Raw genomic sequence first — 14,355 nt, 5'->3', positions numbered from 1 at the left:
GGCCACAGCAAGACTTTGGTTTGTATAGAGACTGAACACGTCTTCATTATTCCCTGAGAGCACGTAGCCAATTAGATTAGCCCGTGCCCTGGTTAGTTACGAGAACCACAGTTTACGAAACATGAGCCCTTCCCTACTTGGTTATATCTGACCGAGTTATTGACAGACTGAGAAGCAGGATCGATCACTCTGTGAATTATTACTAAATATCTTTGTCTAGTACTGGATATGAATCATTGATTATTTGCAGTAGGCCTGGGAACCAGGGGTGTTTATAAGATGGTCGAAACGTGAAAAGGACAGGGTGCTGAGCAGAGAGGAAGGCAACCGAGAACCCACTGTCCTGGAAGGAAGCTCTTCTTATCTGGGTGCTTTGACCCTAGATCAGGAAACACGCCAACAACACAGCTAAGTTGAAACTGGGGGTGCACTGTTGACAAAATCCACAGTTACTCTGGCCTCTTTCTCTGTCTTTGTATCTAATTCATTTCTGAAAACAGCACTCAATGATTTTGCTAAAAGTCACACTGCAGCAGGTTTGACTGGCGATCATACCTTGCATACCAGGAGAGCGTCTTGTTAGAGACAAGAGGTGTCCATAGGATGGCATCGGGGCCAGGGACCCAGGAATGCTTAAAAGCTGTTCTGCTGTCCCTCAGAACGTATACACATATTCACCCAAAGAAGAGCAGACTGAGACTCAAAAGTACTGCTGTATTCAGAGCAGTGCAAGGATGTGAGTTCCCAAGCACGACTCTGGGAAAGGACTGCACAGGGCCTGGGCTTTTATGATCCCTCCCCCAGATCTGCATCTTAGGATCTCATGCCAGCCAGGCCTGAGACCCTTTTCCCTGGCCGACTTCAGGGTTAAGAGGGACTCAGCTTACCAATTTTGTTATATGAAGCAGAAGAGGATGTGTTAGAGAGTGACCTGAATCTCTGCCTCATAAGTTGTAGTGGCACCGCCCGCTAGGATTTATGGCTCTGACTGTATCTGCTACTGTCACCCTCAGGGGAGCGAGTAGGGAGGTGGGGAGAAGCAAAAGCTTCTTGGCATGGGAGAGGTAGTGAAAGTATTTCTTTTTTTTTTGAGTTGGAGTCCCACTCGGTCGCCCAGACTGGAGTCTCACTCGGTCGCCTCGCCTGCTGGGCTCCGGCCATCCTCCCGCCTCAGCCTTCCGAATAGCCGGAATTACAGGCATGCGCTACCACGCCCGGCTGATTTTTTGATTTATTGTAGAGATGAGGTCTCGCTGCCCAGGCGGGTCTCGAACCCTCGGGCTCAGGCAATCCACTCACCTCAGCCTCCCAAAGGCGCGGGATTACGGGCTGAGCTGCCGAGCCCGGCAAGTATTTCTTCTCCTATATTTTCTACTGTGAATATATGCCATTTATATTTTATCAGGTGCTTCCTAAATTCTACATAGAATTAAAATGGTGGGCGGACTGTCTTGGATCTGGATTTATTGACTATCTTCAGAACAATAGGAATACATAATATGAATATGAGTATGAATGTGTCTGAACACCTGCAGTGGATATTCAGATGTGCCCATTAGATAATGCAGATGGATCTTGTGTGTGGGTGTGTTTGTGACATTTTGTATTGTGAACACACTCATATATACATATACACACAGTATTGGGATTTGTTGATAGTCTCCAACTATTGTTAAAGATCTTGGATTTGCCCAAACACCAAATGGTTTGCTTTGTTTGTATACATCCTCAGTCCATTTAGGTTGCTCTAACAAAGTACCATAGACTGGCTGGCTTATAAACAGACTTATTTCTCATAGTTTTGGAGGCTGGAAGTCTGAGATCAGGTGCCAATATGCCTGGGTTCTGGTGAGGGCACTTCCAGGTTGCAGATGACAGACTTCTTGCATTCCCACATGCTTGAAAGAGGGCAAGAGTGTTCTCTGTGGTCTCTCTTATAAGTACAGTAATCCCCTGCATGGGGACTCCACCCTCATGACTTAATCACCTCCAAAGGCCCCACTTGCTAATACCATCACCTTGGGATGATATTAGGATTTCAACCTATGAATTCTGAGGGACCAGTAGGGGACACAGACATTCAGATCAGTGGCACATACCTTCTCCAAGGCACTCACAAAAGCCTTTTAATTACTTTGCTTTTTTGTAAAATTAAGGAACTCATGTCTTTGATTTAAACATGTAAATGTCAAAGCTCCAATTGATAATGAGTTCCTCAGGGTCCAATTTTATTTGTAAGTAAAAAGAAGATGCAGATTTTCTGCAGTGTGTATGTGTGTGTGTATAGCTGGGTGTGGATGTGTGCACATATATGAATGTATGTGTTTATGTGTGTGGGTGAGGGGGACTACATTAGTCTACCGAGAATTAAGACAAAACTGCCCAGTCTCTTCTCTTCACTCTAGACTAGATTGGGGACCATGATGTAAAAGTCTCAGCTTGACACAGTTTTCTTTCTCTAGTGTGTTTTACACACACACACACACACACACACACACACACATGCACGCACACCTGATACTCGCTGGGTTTCTCCCTCAGAGAGAGATGAACCCTTCCTCGCACTCTTTACATTTCTTCAATCCATATGAGTTACCCAAGCCAAAGGTAATTAAGGGATAAATGAGATGGAAGAAACAGTTGGAAATAAATGGGATATCTGGAGATTGGTGAGTATTGGGTTACATCTAGCAGAGCCTGAAAGAATGAACATTGCTATTTAATAAGAAGATTCAGAAAGGTTGTTTCACATTAATAGTGACAGTTTGAAGGATAGATTTGCTCAACAATGGAGAAACTGACCCGATTATGATTAACAGATACAGTTAACTAAAATTAGAAATATTGGACATAGATTGGATGAGACATAAGAATGATGGCTGGTGTTATAGAGTTAATGGAGATGTCCCCAGACATCCGATGACATTCTTAAGTGGATAGGATGGGATGTGCCAGTCGCTGGACATTGAGTCAACCCAAGATGTGGTTCTAGGGGATGGTAACTGAGACATCTTCCTTTTAACTCTGGTTCTGACATCCTGAAAAATCTTAGGACCATTGAAAGGGTCTCAGAATTAATTACATCGGACAAGTGGATTTTTAACCTCATCAGTGCAGGCTTTGGCCTACAGGCTACCAAACTGTTGTCTTTATCTAGACCATGATTCTTATAAAGAGATGTTGGAAAATTACAGCCACTGGATGGAAAAGGACACATGAAATTCCATGAGAGAAATAGTGGAGTATTTTAGGCAGGATGGGCGAGGCCTGCTTGGACTCTAAAAATAATCTCAATTCAGACTGAGATAAGCAAAACATTTAAAGTTGATGGTATCCAGCAAGCCCTAGATTCTTTTGGGAAATTAAACTTTGTATTTTCTCCGAGTTCTAAACCCAACTGGATTAATTTTACTTTTTGAAAGGAATCTCAGAGTCTTGGCAAGAAAAGAGTGATGCTTCTAGGTAACTTTCTTTGTGGACAACCCCAAGTATTGCTGCAGATATATGTATTTTTATTAAATCCATGCTGTGTGCTTTTGTTGAGCTGGAAATTTTTCTAGGTAGCTCATTAATCTGAGTGTTGATAACATCTGAATATGAGGTTTTAGCCTTAAACAAAAGAAAAAAAATGTGATGTTTTAGCCTCCCATAAAATAAAAGATAACCTAAAGGCATTTGGAAAAAGAAAGTGAGATTTAAGATTTTTACTATTTTTGAAAACTTAGAGAAGAATGTAGGAAGTGTTTGGAATGTGATGGGAAAACAAATGACAAAACCCTCAACTCTTCCTGAGAGTTACTTGCATATTTTTCCAATCTGACTTTCCAGCCAGTATCCATCTGCCTTCAAAGTTTCCCTAGACAGTGTCTACTAGTAATTAAATTTAGCCTTCAGCTCTGACTTTCATCTCAGTGGCCACATCTTATTTACTGCCTGTGCCGTGCCAGGCACAGAACGAAGTCTCCGCTAACGTAGAGCTCATACCTAGTAGAGAGATGATGTCAGAGCAAAGGTATGAAAACAAATAGTGTGCCAACTCGAGAGGGGGCTTTGGAAAGACATCAAGGGGAGGGAAGGCCCAGGGAGGCTGCTTTGAGTAGGTAATCAGCAAGATCTTGTCCCTGGCTACCATGGAGCAGAGAGCTCTGAAGGATGTGAGTGAGCTAAACCACCTGGGACAAGAGCGGTTCACACAGAGTATGGAGCCAAGGTGGGGAGAAGGGAGAAGACAGGAGTGATGAAGTTATTTTAGTTTGTGGTTGCTCTGTTGTGTTGGCTGTTATCAGTTTTGTGTTCAGATATGGTGAAAGGTGTAAGGTTCATGCTTGAAACATCCAATGCTTGCTTTATTTCCTTCCTTCCTTCCTTCCTTCCTTCCTTCCTTCCTTCCTTCCTTCCTTCCTTCCTTCCTTCCTTCCTCTCGCCCTCTCCCTCCTCCTCCCCTTCCCATCCCTTCCCTTCTCTGCCTCCCTCCCTTCTCTCTCTCTCTCTTTCCCATTGCTTGCTTCTTAAGCACTCTCCTCCAATCACTCTTTATTACCCCCCCTTAATTACTTGTAAGCCCAGAAATCTCTGACCTGGGTGTTTGGTTGCCTTCCAGTTTTGAGCTGAGTAAATGATGATTCCTGGCTATTTCTTTCCCACTAGGTGTCTATGAGTGAGAGATTCTGCAGCACTCTGAGGAAGAAGGTTAACGATATTGAAACCCAACTACCAGCATTGCTTGAAGCCAAAATGCTTGCCATATCAGGTAACTGCAAGGGAGGAGAAGTTGAAGCAAGTCGGAATAAAAGAATGGCAACCACAACAAAACTGTCTTTTGTCCGTGATTAACATTCCATCATTTTTATGTCATTCTCAGACAACTCAAAGTTTTTCTGAGAGTTTCACTAAAACTCGAGGAATAAGGGGGCAGCATGGTTTTCTTATAAAGGGACAAATAAGACTCTTAAAAATACCTATGCACACACAGTGAAGCACAAGTTGTGTGTGCAGGTACCATGTTTCAAACTTCCAATTCCAGTTTCTTGAAGAGTTTAGAGATGAAATGTTATCTGTTTGCCACATGGTTCTAGCATGTTATGTGTGTATATATCATTGTGTATCTTTAGGTGCTCTATGAGGATTATTAGATGTGATCAAACCCTTCCTACCGGGGAAGGATGATAACATGACACAAGCTGATATACTCAGTTTAAAAATGTAGTCATAGCACTTGGAGAATTCTCAAGAGATAACAGTTCCGTCTTACTCTGGCAGTTAGTAAGGGATATCTTTTTTCCATTAATTAGTAGCTTGAAAGCAAGAGTCTTTGAAAATGGTATCTTCCCCTAGCATTTTAATAGTGCTTTCAAACATTCCTCTGTATTTGTTATTTTATTTCACAATAACTATATTGTGAAACTGTATTGGTGAATGGGCCTTTTGGTCAATGTGCTGTCCCCGTGAGTTATACCAGTGGCAGAGTGATCATCATTCTTTTGCAGTTTCTTCACATAATGCTATTTCTGTTTTCTCCTATTTCAGTGCCTTCGGAATGGCAAACCCTCACTCCTTTAGACAAAAACCACAGTGTAAAACCTCTTCAAGAGAAGCCCTTCCCTCTGTGGGCTCTCTTTGAGAATACTGAGGGACAACGCCCTGGAGAGTCTTAGAAGCCCTGTTGAATGGAGAGGATCCTATGTGATGTCCTCGAGATCCTCAGCCAACCTTTTGTCTGTCTGAAAGTTTCTGTGATTCACGGGAGAAAGACCATGATCCCAGTGAATAGATGGGGATACCGAGGCTGTGGGTTGTGTTCTTCGGCTAAGTTCCCTCAATTAGCTGGTCAGTGGCAGATCAGGGGCGAGAGTTCAGGCTCATGCACAGTGGGTCATAGGTGCATTTTCAACCCAATTATGTAATGACAGCCTCAAAGGGTTCTCTGAGTTTTATAGGTTGAATGAACCCAGCTTCAGAAGAATCATAAAAATTTAATGAAAAGGTATAATAATTACATGTATGGGCTTTGAGTGGTATTTTAAGAAGGAATACAATAATTGGCAGCTTCTGCTCCTCAGATCATTAAACAACTAATGTTGGCAGCTAACGAGCAATTTGGTCCCTGGTGTAGACACGCGTGTTATTTACAACCAGTAGAACATGGCAGTGCAAACGTGGGGCTTGCTCTTAACAGCTTCACATGCCATTTACTTGGAATTATGGCCCCATTTGCTAAGAGAAAAAAAAAGAAGATTGAACACAGTCTTGTTTCTGACTTAGGGTTTTTGCCTTTCTTAATCAATATATCTTCCTCAGGAATACAGGTGGATGAGTCTCTATTAAGCCCAAGGGAGGATCGGTATAATTCAGGTAGCAGAAATATCCTCACTCCAATGTGAATAATCTCTCTTTAGAATCCCAGGGAAAGTTCTTAGGATGGCATATTGCATATGGGGCCCCGGTTTCTGCGTTAGCTGTTTGGGCTGCTGAGAAAATTGGTGAGGCTTAATCTGCTGAAGGAAGATCTGAATTAACCGTCCTGGGAACTAACCTCTTGACCTCGCCATTTCCTGATGACTCTAGGCTCTTTGGTGAATGGACCTTTCAGTCAACGGGCTGTCCCCACGGGTTATACTGGTGGCGGGGTGATCATCATTCTTTTGCGATTTCTGCACGTGATGCTATTTCTGTTTCCTCCCCTTTCAGTGCCTTCAGAGTGGCAAACTCTCACTGTTAGATGAAGGCCACACTGAAAAAGCTCTTCAAGAGAAGCTCTTCCCTATTTGGGCTCCCTCTGAGAATACTGAGGGTCAACGCCCTAGAGATTCTTAGAAGCCCTGTTGAATGGAGAGAATCCTCGGGGGTGCCCTTGAGATCCTCTGCCAGCCTTTTGTCTGTCTGAAGTTTGTACCATTCACTCTCTCAGATTTATAGACCCATCCTGGATGTGATCTCTGGCCTGAGGCCTTTTCTTAATTTGAGAATCATTTGTCATCTGCAGAGAATGGGAATAAAAAATAGTTTGATTTTCAAACCCAGCAAGTTCTAGGTCCTTTATATTTAACGGTTTGTTCTTTAATTCATCTCTCTTGTCTTGCGTTTTTTTTACAGGCAGTGACAAGAAGGCAGTGGGCACTGCTATATACTGCCTGGAAATGAATCGTTTTGGATAGCTAACTAAAATTACTAGGAACCCTTTTCTGTATTATCTCAGTCAATAAATGAGTGACATTTTGGCACTGCAAGGATCCTCCTTTCTCCAGCTTCCAAGTATAATTTTCTTACATTCCTTTTGGCCTTACTAAGGCCTGGTAGACTTCTATCTACTACCAAAACCAGTGCCTCAGATTTTAGGACTTTGTCACAGCAGTACCCCATAGACGGATGTCAGAATCTGTGTTTATCATCTCTTACTGCATAATCAACCAGCTCCAGCTTAGTAACTTAAAGTATCCTGAGTCACCAATCAGCATCACCAATATTTTGCCCATGAGTCTGCAATATGGGCAGGGCTTGGCAAGGGCAGCTAGTGGGCTAGAGAATCCATTTCCAAGATGGTGCCTGCATGTGATCTGGTTGTAAGTTGCTCTCTGTGTGGGCCTCTCTCTAGGCAGCTTGGCTTCCTTCCAGCACAACTGCTAAGTTCCAAGAATGAATGTCCAAAGGGATAGGAGCTGGGAGTTTCTTCTTTCTTTCTTTATTTTTTTGAGTTGGAATCTCACTCCGTCGCTTAGGCTGGAGTGCAGTGGCATGCTCTCGGCCACCGCAGCCTTGACCTGCTGGGCTCATCATCCTTCTGCCTCAGCCTTCCAAGTAGCCAGAACTACAGGCGCACACCACCATGCCCGGCTAATTTTTTTTTATTTATTGTAGAGACGAGTTCTCATTATGTCGCCCAGGCTGTTCTCAAACCCGCTTGCTCAGGCAATCAATCCTCTCACCTCAGCCTGGGATTATAGGCTTGAGCCACCTTGCCTGGCTGGGAATTTATTATTTCTTAAGGCCTGGACCCAGAAACTGGCATGCAATTCTATTAGTGTATAGCAAATGACCCCAAAATGTCATAGCTTGCCACAACAAACCTTTATTATCTTTCACAGTCTCTGAGAGTCAGGACTCTAGAGTGGCTTGGCTGAGTGGTTCTGGCTGAGGATCTCGTGAAGTTGCTTTCAAGATGTACTTTGGGGCTGCAGTCATCTAAAGGCTGGGCTGGCGCCGAGAGATCAGCTCCCTACCTGTTCGTGTGTTGTGTGCAAAGTCCTCAGTTCCCTGTCACATGGGCTGTGCCCCTCACAACGTGAGGGCTGATTTCCCCGGAGCAGGCGATCTGAGGTCGAGAGAGCAAACACGACAGAAGTCACAGTGCCTTTTCAGGACTTAGTCTTCAAGGTCACACAGCATCACTTCTGCTTTAGTAGCTAGAAGCAAGTCACCAAGTTCAGCCCACACCCAAGGGAAGGGAAGCAGCTTCGACTCCCAGGGAAGTGTATTAAAAAATTTTGTAGGCATATTTTTACAACCATCACAGTGTCACTTCCATTGTATTTTATTGGTCAAATAACCCTGGGGCCCTGATTGAGGGGGAAGGGACATAGATGATAATTCTCAATGGGAGGTGAGCCAAAGAGTTTTGGTGCCATGCTTGAAAAAGTGCCACAGTACCTACTGAGCCAGTAAGATTTTGAGAACTAAAGATGTGAACAGAGCTTTTCGGTCTGAAGAAATGGCCTGGCCGAGCTCGGTGGCTCAGCCTATAATCCTGAGCTTTGGGAGGCCGAGGTGAGTGGATTGCCTGAGCCCGCGGGTTCGAGACCCACCTGGCCAACTTGGCGAGACCTCATTTCTACAATAAATAAAAAAATTAGCCAGCCATGGTAGCGCGCACCTGTGGTTCCAGCTACTTGGAAGGCTGAGGCAGAAGGATTGCCGGAGCCCAGCAGCTCGAGGCTGCGGTGGCCGGGAGCGGCAGAGTGAGATGCCAGCTCAAAAATAATAATAATAAATAAATAAAAGAAATGGCCTAATTCGTTTATTCATTCAAAACAAAAATATCATTGAGTGCCCGAGAAGTGCCAAGTCTGGTTCTAAGTACTGAGGATGTACCAGGGAACAGGACAAGATCCCTTCTCTCTTTTTTTGGAGATAGGCTCTTACTCTGTCACCTAGGCTGGAGTGCAATGATATGGTCACAGCTCACTGCAGCCTTGAACTCTTGGACTCAAGGGAGCCTTCCACCACAGTCTCCAGAGTAGCTGGGACTACAGGCACACAGCCACCATACCTGGCTCACGATCCCTTCTTTTATGACAGTTATGTTCTGGGGTTGGCCGTGATGGAGTAGAGTGCAGCTAGATATTCCTGGGCAGATGTGGAGACAAAGCACAACTGTGTTTTGGGGAAGAAGACTAGTCTAGATGGATTCAGGCACAATATCAGTATTGTGGTAGAGATAGTTTGTCAAAGTTGGTTAGCACTAGGATATATAGGGCTCCGAATTGTAGGTGGAGGATAAAAACATTAGAGAGCCATTGCAATCTTTTTTTTTTTTTTCCTTTAAAGCAGAGTAGTGAGATGACCAATGCCAGACTTTAGGAAGCCTGTTCTGGCCATGGTGTACACAGGGATAGAGGTGGGAATATCTGGCGACTGGAAGTCATGGAATTAACCATGACAGTAGAAGTGAAAAAAGGAAGAAAAGCAGGCTAGCATAGAAAATCCACTACAGATAGGTAGTTATTGATCCTACATATTAATAGGTATTAATATGTTCAGCTGAGTGTAGCATAATACATACTAGGAAAAGTAACTAAGAAACTTTTTTCTTTTTAAGTAGTAGGTTATATAAGATAAGAGCATAGACAATGCTAATGCGTCAAAAGCAACAACCTTCCAGATTTTATTTTGCCACATTAAATGGATTCTCCGAATAACTGTCAGGCCATTTTTTTTTTTTAGTCACTGTACCTGTGGCTTTCAAATATCCCAAGGACCCCAGATTTCTCCCTCACTGTCACCAACCTGTACAAATCTTCACTGTATCTTCATTAACTCTCTTCAGCCTCCGTTTCTGCCTCATGTCTCCTGTTGTCCAGCAGAGAATGGCTTGGCTTAAAGCACATGGCAAAGATGGGTCCTGTTGTCACTGTCTTACACCCCTGAGCTCTACGCATACTGGCTCCGAATAAGAAACTGACTAGGGCAGACGGATTTCTTGGTTTATGAGCACAGGGGCCATACAGTGTAGCAGAGACAAGTTTGGACTTTAAAATCTGAGAGGGCTGTGTTCTCAAGCCCAACTTTATGATGACCTGGCTGAGTAATCTTGGGCGAGTTATTAGCTTTGACTTGTTTTCTCATCTATAAAATGGAGCTAATAATAGTAACACCTAACACATTAGGTTGTAAGAATTGAGGCAGTGAATTAGAATAATGTGGTACATGAGCCTATGAATACATGTGATGTCTTCTCGCATAGAGGGAATATATGCTTACCTAGGGATAGCCATGCATCTGAGTGGGAGGAGATTTGGCCAGGAGGTGACTCCTTGACCAGTATCACTCAGTGCTGCAGGTTCCTGGCTAGCGTACTTGTAGCAAAAAGGCAGTGGCATTGACATCCCTTATTACGAGGTAGCTTTGGCCCCAATGCCTGTGCAGTCTTCTGCCTGGTAAACTAGGCCGGGGCACTTGTAGGTGGTGAGGATTCATCTGTCTGTCTGGTTTTCAGTTTTCACTTCAAAAGCCTGGGAGAGCCTGGTGCAGTGGTGACATTTGGAGTCCCAGCTACTTGGGAGGCTGAGGCAGAAGGATCGCCTGAGCCCAGGAGGTCCAGGCTGCGGTGAGTCTTGATCGTGCCACTGCATTCCAGCCTGGGCAACAGAGTGAGACTCCGATTCAAAAAAAAAAAGCCTGAGATTCCTGCTGGGTCTTCTCCCTGAGCTGGGCCCCAAACTGAACTTAGCACAGAAGGACTAGTCCATGCCATGGCTTAATCCAGCCCAGGAAAACAAGCCAAGGAGAAGAACCTTCCCAAGGCCTGCAATAGACCTGACCTAACTGCCCCAGCAGGCCTCTTTCCCCTGGGCCAAATCTAGGTCCTGCTACAGAGGGCAGGTCCATTTGTTGAACAAGCTGCCTGGTAAGGAAGTGAGAGCAGGAATCACAAGAAAGGGAATCCAGCCTAGACCTTGGCTCTTTGCTCTCGGGGTCCTGGCTCTTTACCCTCACCGAAAGCTCCACCTCCAGCCCCAGACTGCATTACTTTGGTCCCTTTCCCTGGGCAGAGCGAGGGGAGGGCCTTGACCCCTCTAGAGCCGAGGTGCGGTGCTCCTATAGCGAGCGGTGGCGGTGGCTGACTCGGTTTTTCTGTCAGAAGCCCAGGCCTGTCTCCTTCTCTACTGCTCTGTTGGAACTTTCCAAACCAATGAACCTCTGGTGATGGGCGTTTGTGTCTCACATCCGGTTCCACCCTCTGCCTGCCATTCCCTCCCTCCCACCGCTGGTGGGTTCTCCACCCTCCTCCGGTTCCCATGTCTGAGGCTGAGCAACAAGCATCCTTCCTACGTGTCGCTGGCCGCTTGGACTCCGGGTCTGCGCTGTTCTGAGCCACGGTCCTGGATGGAGCTCCAGAACCTGTAACTGGGATCTGCCTCCGCTGGTGCTTTGTGACTTGATTGGTACTGCTGTCTTCATGTGTGTCTGTCATGCTCCAGCCATTTTCCTGCCCTAGGATCAAGGCTTGACCCTTGAAGCGGGCGGGGTTCATGCTGGCTCTCGCACGCCTGGCTGCTCTGATCTTGGCATCCTGCTAGCTCTTCTGCTCCAGTCTTGCCTGCTCGAGTTAGCCCTTATTATTGATCTGGTCCATATGTTGAGTCAGCCTGCAATTTTTTTCTCCCATGGGCTTTGCCTAATTCCTGGCACTTGGGAGACCGTCAGTAAAAGAATTTGTTTTCTAGTCAACAGATCCTCACTTGCTGGTTTCTGGTCCCTTGAGTCTGTTGTTTCCACACCTCCCTCCCTTAGCCTGCTTTGTCTGGTTTCTCATCACCTTTCTCGACCCTAGGCCTGGTCTGTCTCATCTACTTTGTCCTCTGTCCTGTAACTGGAGCTGGCTGACGTGCGAGCTTCTGGACGCCAAACACCGTCCGCAGTCACTGGCCAGCAACGATGGCCTCATTGTGCTTTGGCAGGCTTCTCGCTCACCTTTTTTAGCAACTGGCCCTGCAAATCTTTAAGCTAAACAAACATAGCCCTGCTATTTTGGCACAAGATGAAGGGTCGTCTTAAGTAGTCTATAAAAGCTATGAAAAACTTTTAAAAGGGAGTTATAGCCAGGGCACCCAAGCTGGTCCAGATGCCAGAGGCAGCCCTGGGCTTAGTTATAAGCTTGCTGGAATCCCTTTAAACGGGCAGTGTGGCTGTTGCCCATCTTTGTATTTCTTTTTTCTTTCCATTTCTGATGGAAGGGCTTTCAGTGTCTCGCCCTGGTATAACTCTCTGTACGTGTTAGAGGAGCTCTGTATTCATACAGCCTCCAGACTCGTGGTTTTCACCCTGACTGCACATCTGTGGAACTCAAAAAGTACTGGTACCTGGGCCCCTGCCCCAAATTCCTTCAACCAGTGTCCCTAGGGATTGGCTTGGATGTGGGAACCTTCACAGTGGTTTCTAGGTGGTTTTGATGTGTTCTAAGGGCTTGAACTGCACGGCACCAGCCAGAGGTTAGCTGACTGCCCTGTTCACTTCCAGCAAATGGGCTCGCGGGTCATACCTTTCCACACCTGTGTGGAGTGCCAAACCTGATGCGCACGTGCACGGGTCGCCCTGTCTGCAGTCTTGCGGATGCCCCTGGCCTGGGGGCACCTTCTGCAGCAGCCCTTTGATCTTCCTCTCCCCTCACCTTTTCCTTGTCCTAGAACATGTGCTGAGGCTGAGAGGCTTCCTTGCTTAAGTCACCTTGCTGTCTGTTTCAAGAGCTCCCAGCTAAATTGGGCTCCAGTCCCAGAAAATCTAGCAACGTACCCTAATGGGAAATGAAGGGGAGCTGCATGTGGGTGCGTATAGTGCGCCTTTCACCAAATACTTCTTCAACCTGGCAGATGGCTTAATGCCTGGTTGTCTGATCTGTGACCAGGGGTCCTTCACATGGGAAACTTGCTTATACTGGAAGGTGCACTTGTGGCTTTTATCTGACTCGTGTCCAGTTTGAGCTTGCCTGGCCTTGTGTTCTTCCCTGAATCCCAGGGAAATCCCAGCCTGGGGCATCCCCTGGTTCTTCAGATGGAGGGTGCAAATATACTACACCACCACAATAGGAGACAAGTTCAAAGATTCTTACAGATCCTGAGCAGGGGGGAGGGGGGGAGAGAGAGAGAGAGAGAGATAGAGAGAGAGAGATGTCAAACTAGCAGTATGTATGAAAGAATAGGGTGGGGGCCACCATAAATTTTCAGACAAATGCCTGAGTGGTCCATTTAGAGGCAGCCATGGGAAAGCAGGGAGCCCAGTCTGTAGGCGAGAAAGGTGCCTCTAAGTTCTTGCCTCTGGCCACTGGCTTGAGCCATTTGGGTGTGGTGTTCTGCCTCTAATGCCTGGGCAGCTGTGTCCTTCTCATCACACTGTCGCTAGGCAATTCTAATTGCCTTAGAATTTACAAGGACCAGTTGGCAGCCCAGCAGGTGGGCTTCTCTGGCCAATGAGCAGCCTGGTGGAGGAGTCTTCCCATGTCTGGCAGAGACCTCTGTCTGGTTATTAGGCTGGCTATCTTTGACTCTCTCCTAAGTTTGTGGTGTGTTTTTCTTCTCACTCGCCCTCCTGTCATCTGTTTCAAAGGAGCAAGCAGTTCAGATAATCACTTATTTTTAAATAGCATATCAAGATGCCTCTGGTACTCCAAAAGCCAGTTTTTTTGTTTTTTGTTTTTAAAAGGCTTGTTCTATCCAACTTGACATTTCACTTATAGAGAATAAAGACTATCTATACCCTGAACACATTTATTGCAGACACATGCATTTAAATGGTAGCCTGAAATCTTCTCTTTTAATTTATGATTTTGGGGAAACTAAGAACATTCTAGAAATAAACTAGATTTTCTAGATAAACACAAAATGAATAAATTTCACATACCAGGTAGTGAAAATATTTTTAAACTTAGAAACATGTATTTAAATTTCCATCTTCTTCTGAATAAATCTTTGGCATCCAAACAATAAATGTATAACATTTTCAATTTTTTTAAAGAAAATATCCTTTTATTGCATAATTAATTTAGAGTAAATTAAATAGGCCATACTAGTTGTTAAATAAGGAAAAGTAAGAATTTCACTTATATCTTACTAATTTTTTTTTTTTGAGTTGGAGTCTCACTCTGCC

The 14,355-nt window shown here is 45.1% G+C and overlaps 1 protein-coding gene across 1 annotated transcript in view; it reads left to right on the top strand.

Annotated features, from left to right (window-relative positions):
• Nucleotides 1–14,355, top strand: part of LOC103268572 (disrupted in schizophrenia 1 protein-like) — a 250,557-nt gene that overhangs the window by 14,242 nt on the left and 221,960 nt on the right. Inside the window, exon 5 of the mRNA XM_021716617.1 lies at nucleotides 4,648–4,750. Within this exon, the coding sequence (XP_021572292.1) occupies nucleotides 4,648–4,750 (103 nt within the window). The remainder of the gene's footprint in view (nucleotides 1–4,647; nucleotides 4,751–14,355) is intronic.

This window comes from Carlito syrichta, unplaced genomic scaffold (assembly GCF_000164805.1).
Source record: "Carlito syrichta isolate Samal-C Ts95f unplaced genomic scaffold, Tarsius_syrichta-2.0.1 Scaffold308849, whole genome shotgun sequence".
In the NCBI taxonomy this organism is placed as follows: Eukaryota; Metazoa; Chordata; class Mammalia; order Primates; family Tarsiidae; genus Carlito; species Carlito syrichta.
This window is presented reverse-complemented; position numbering and strand designations above follow the sequence as displayed.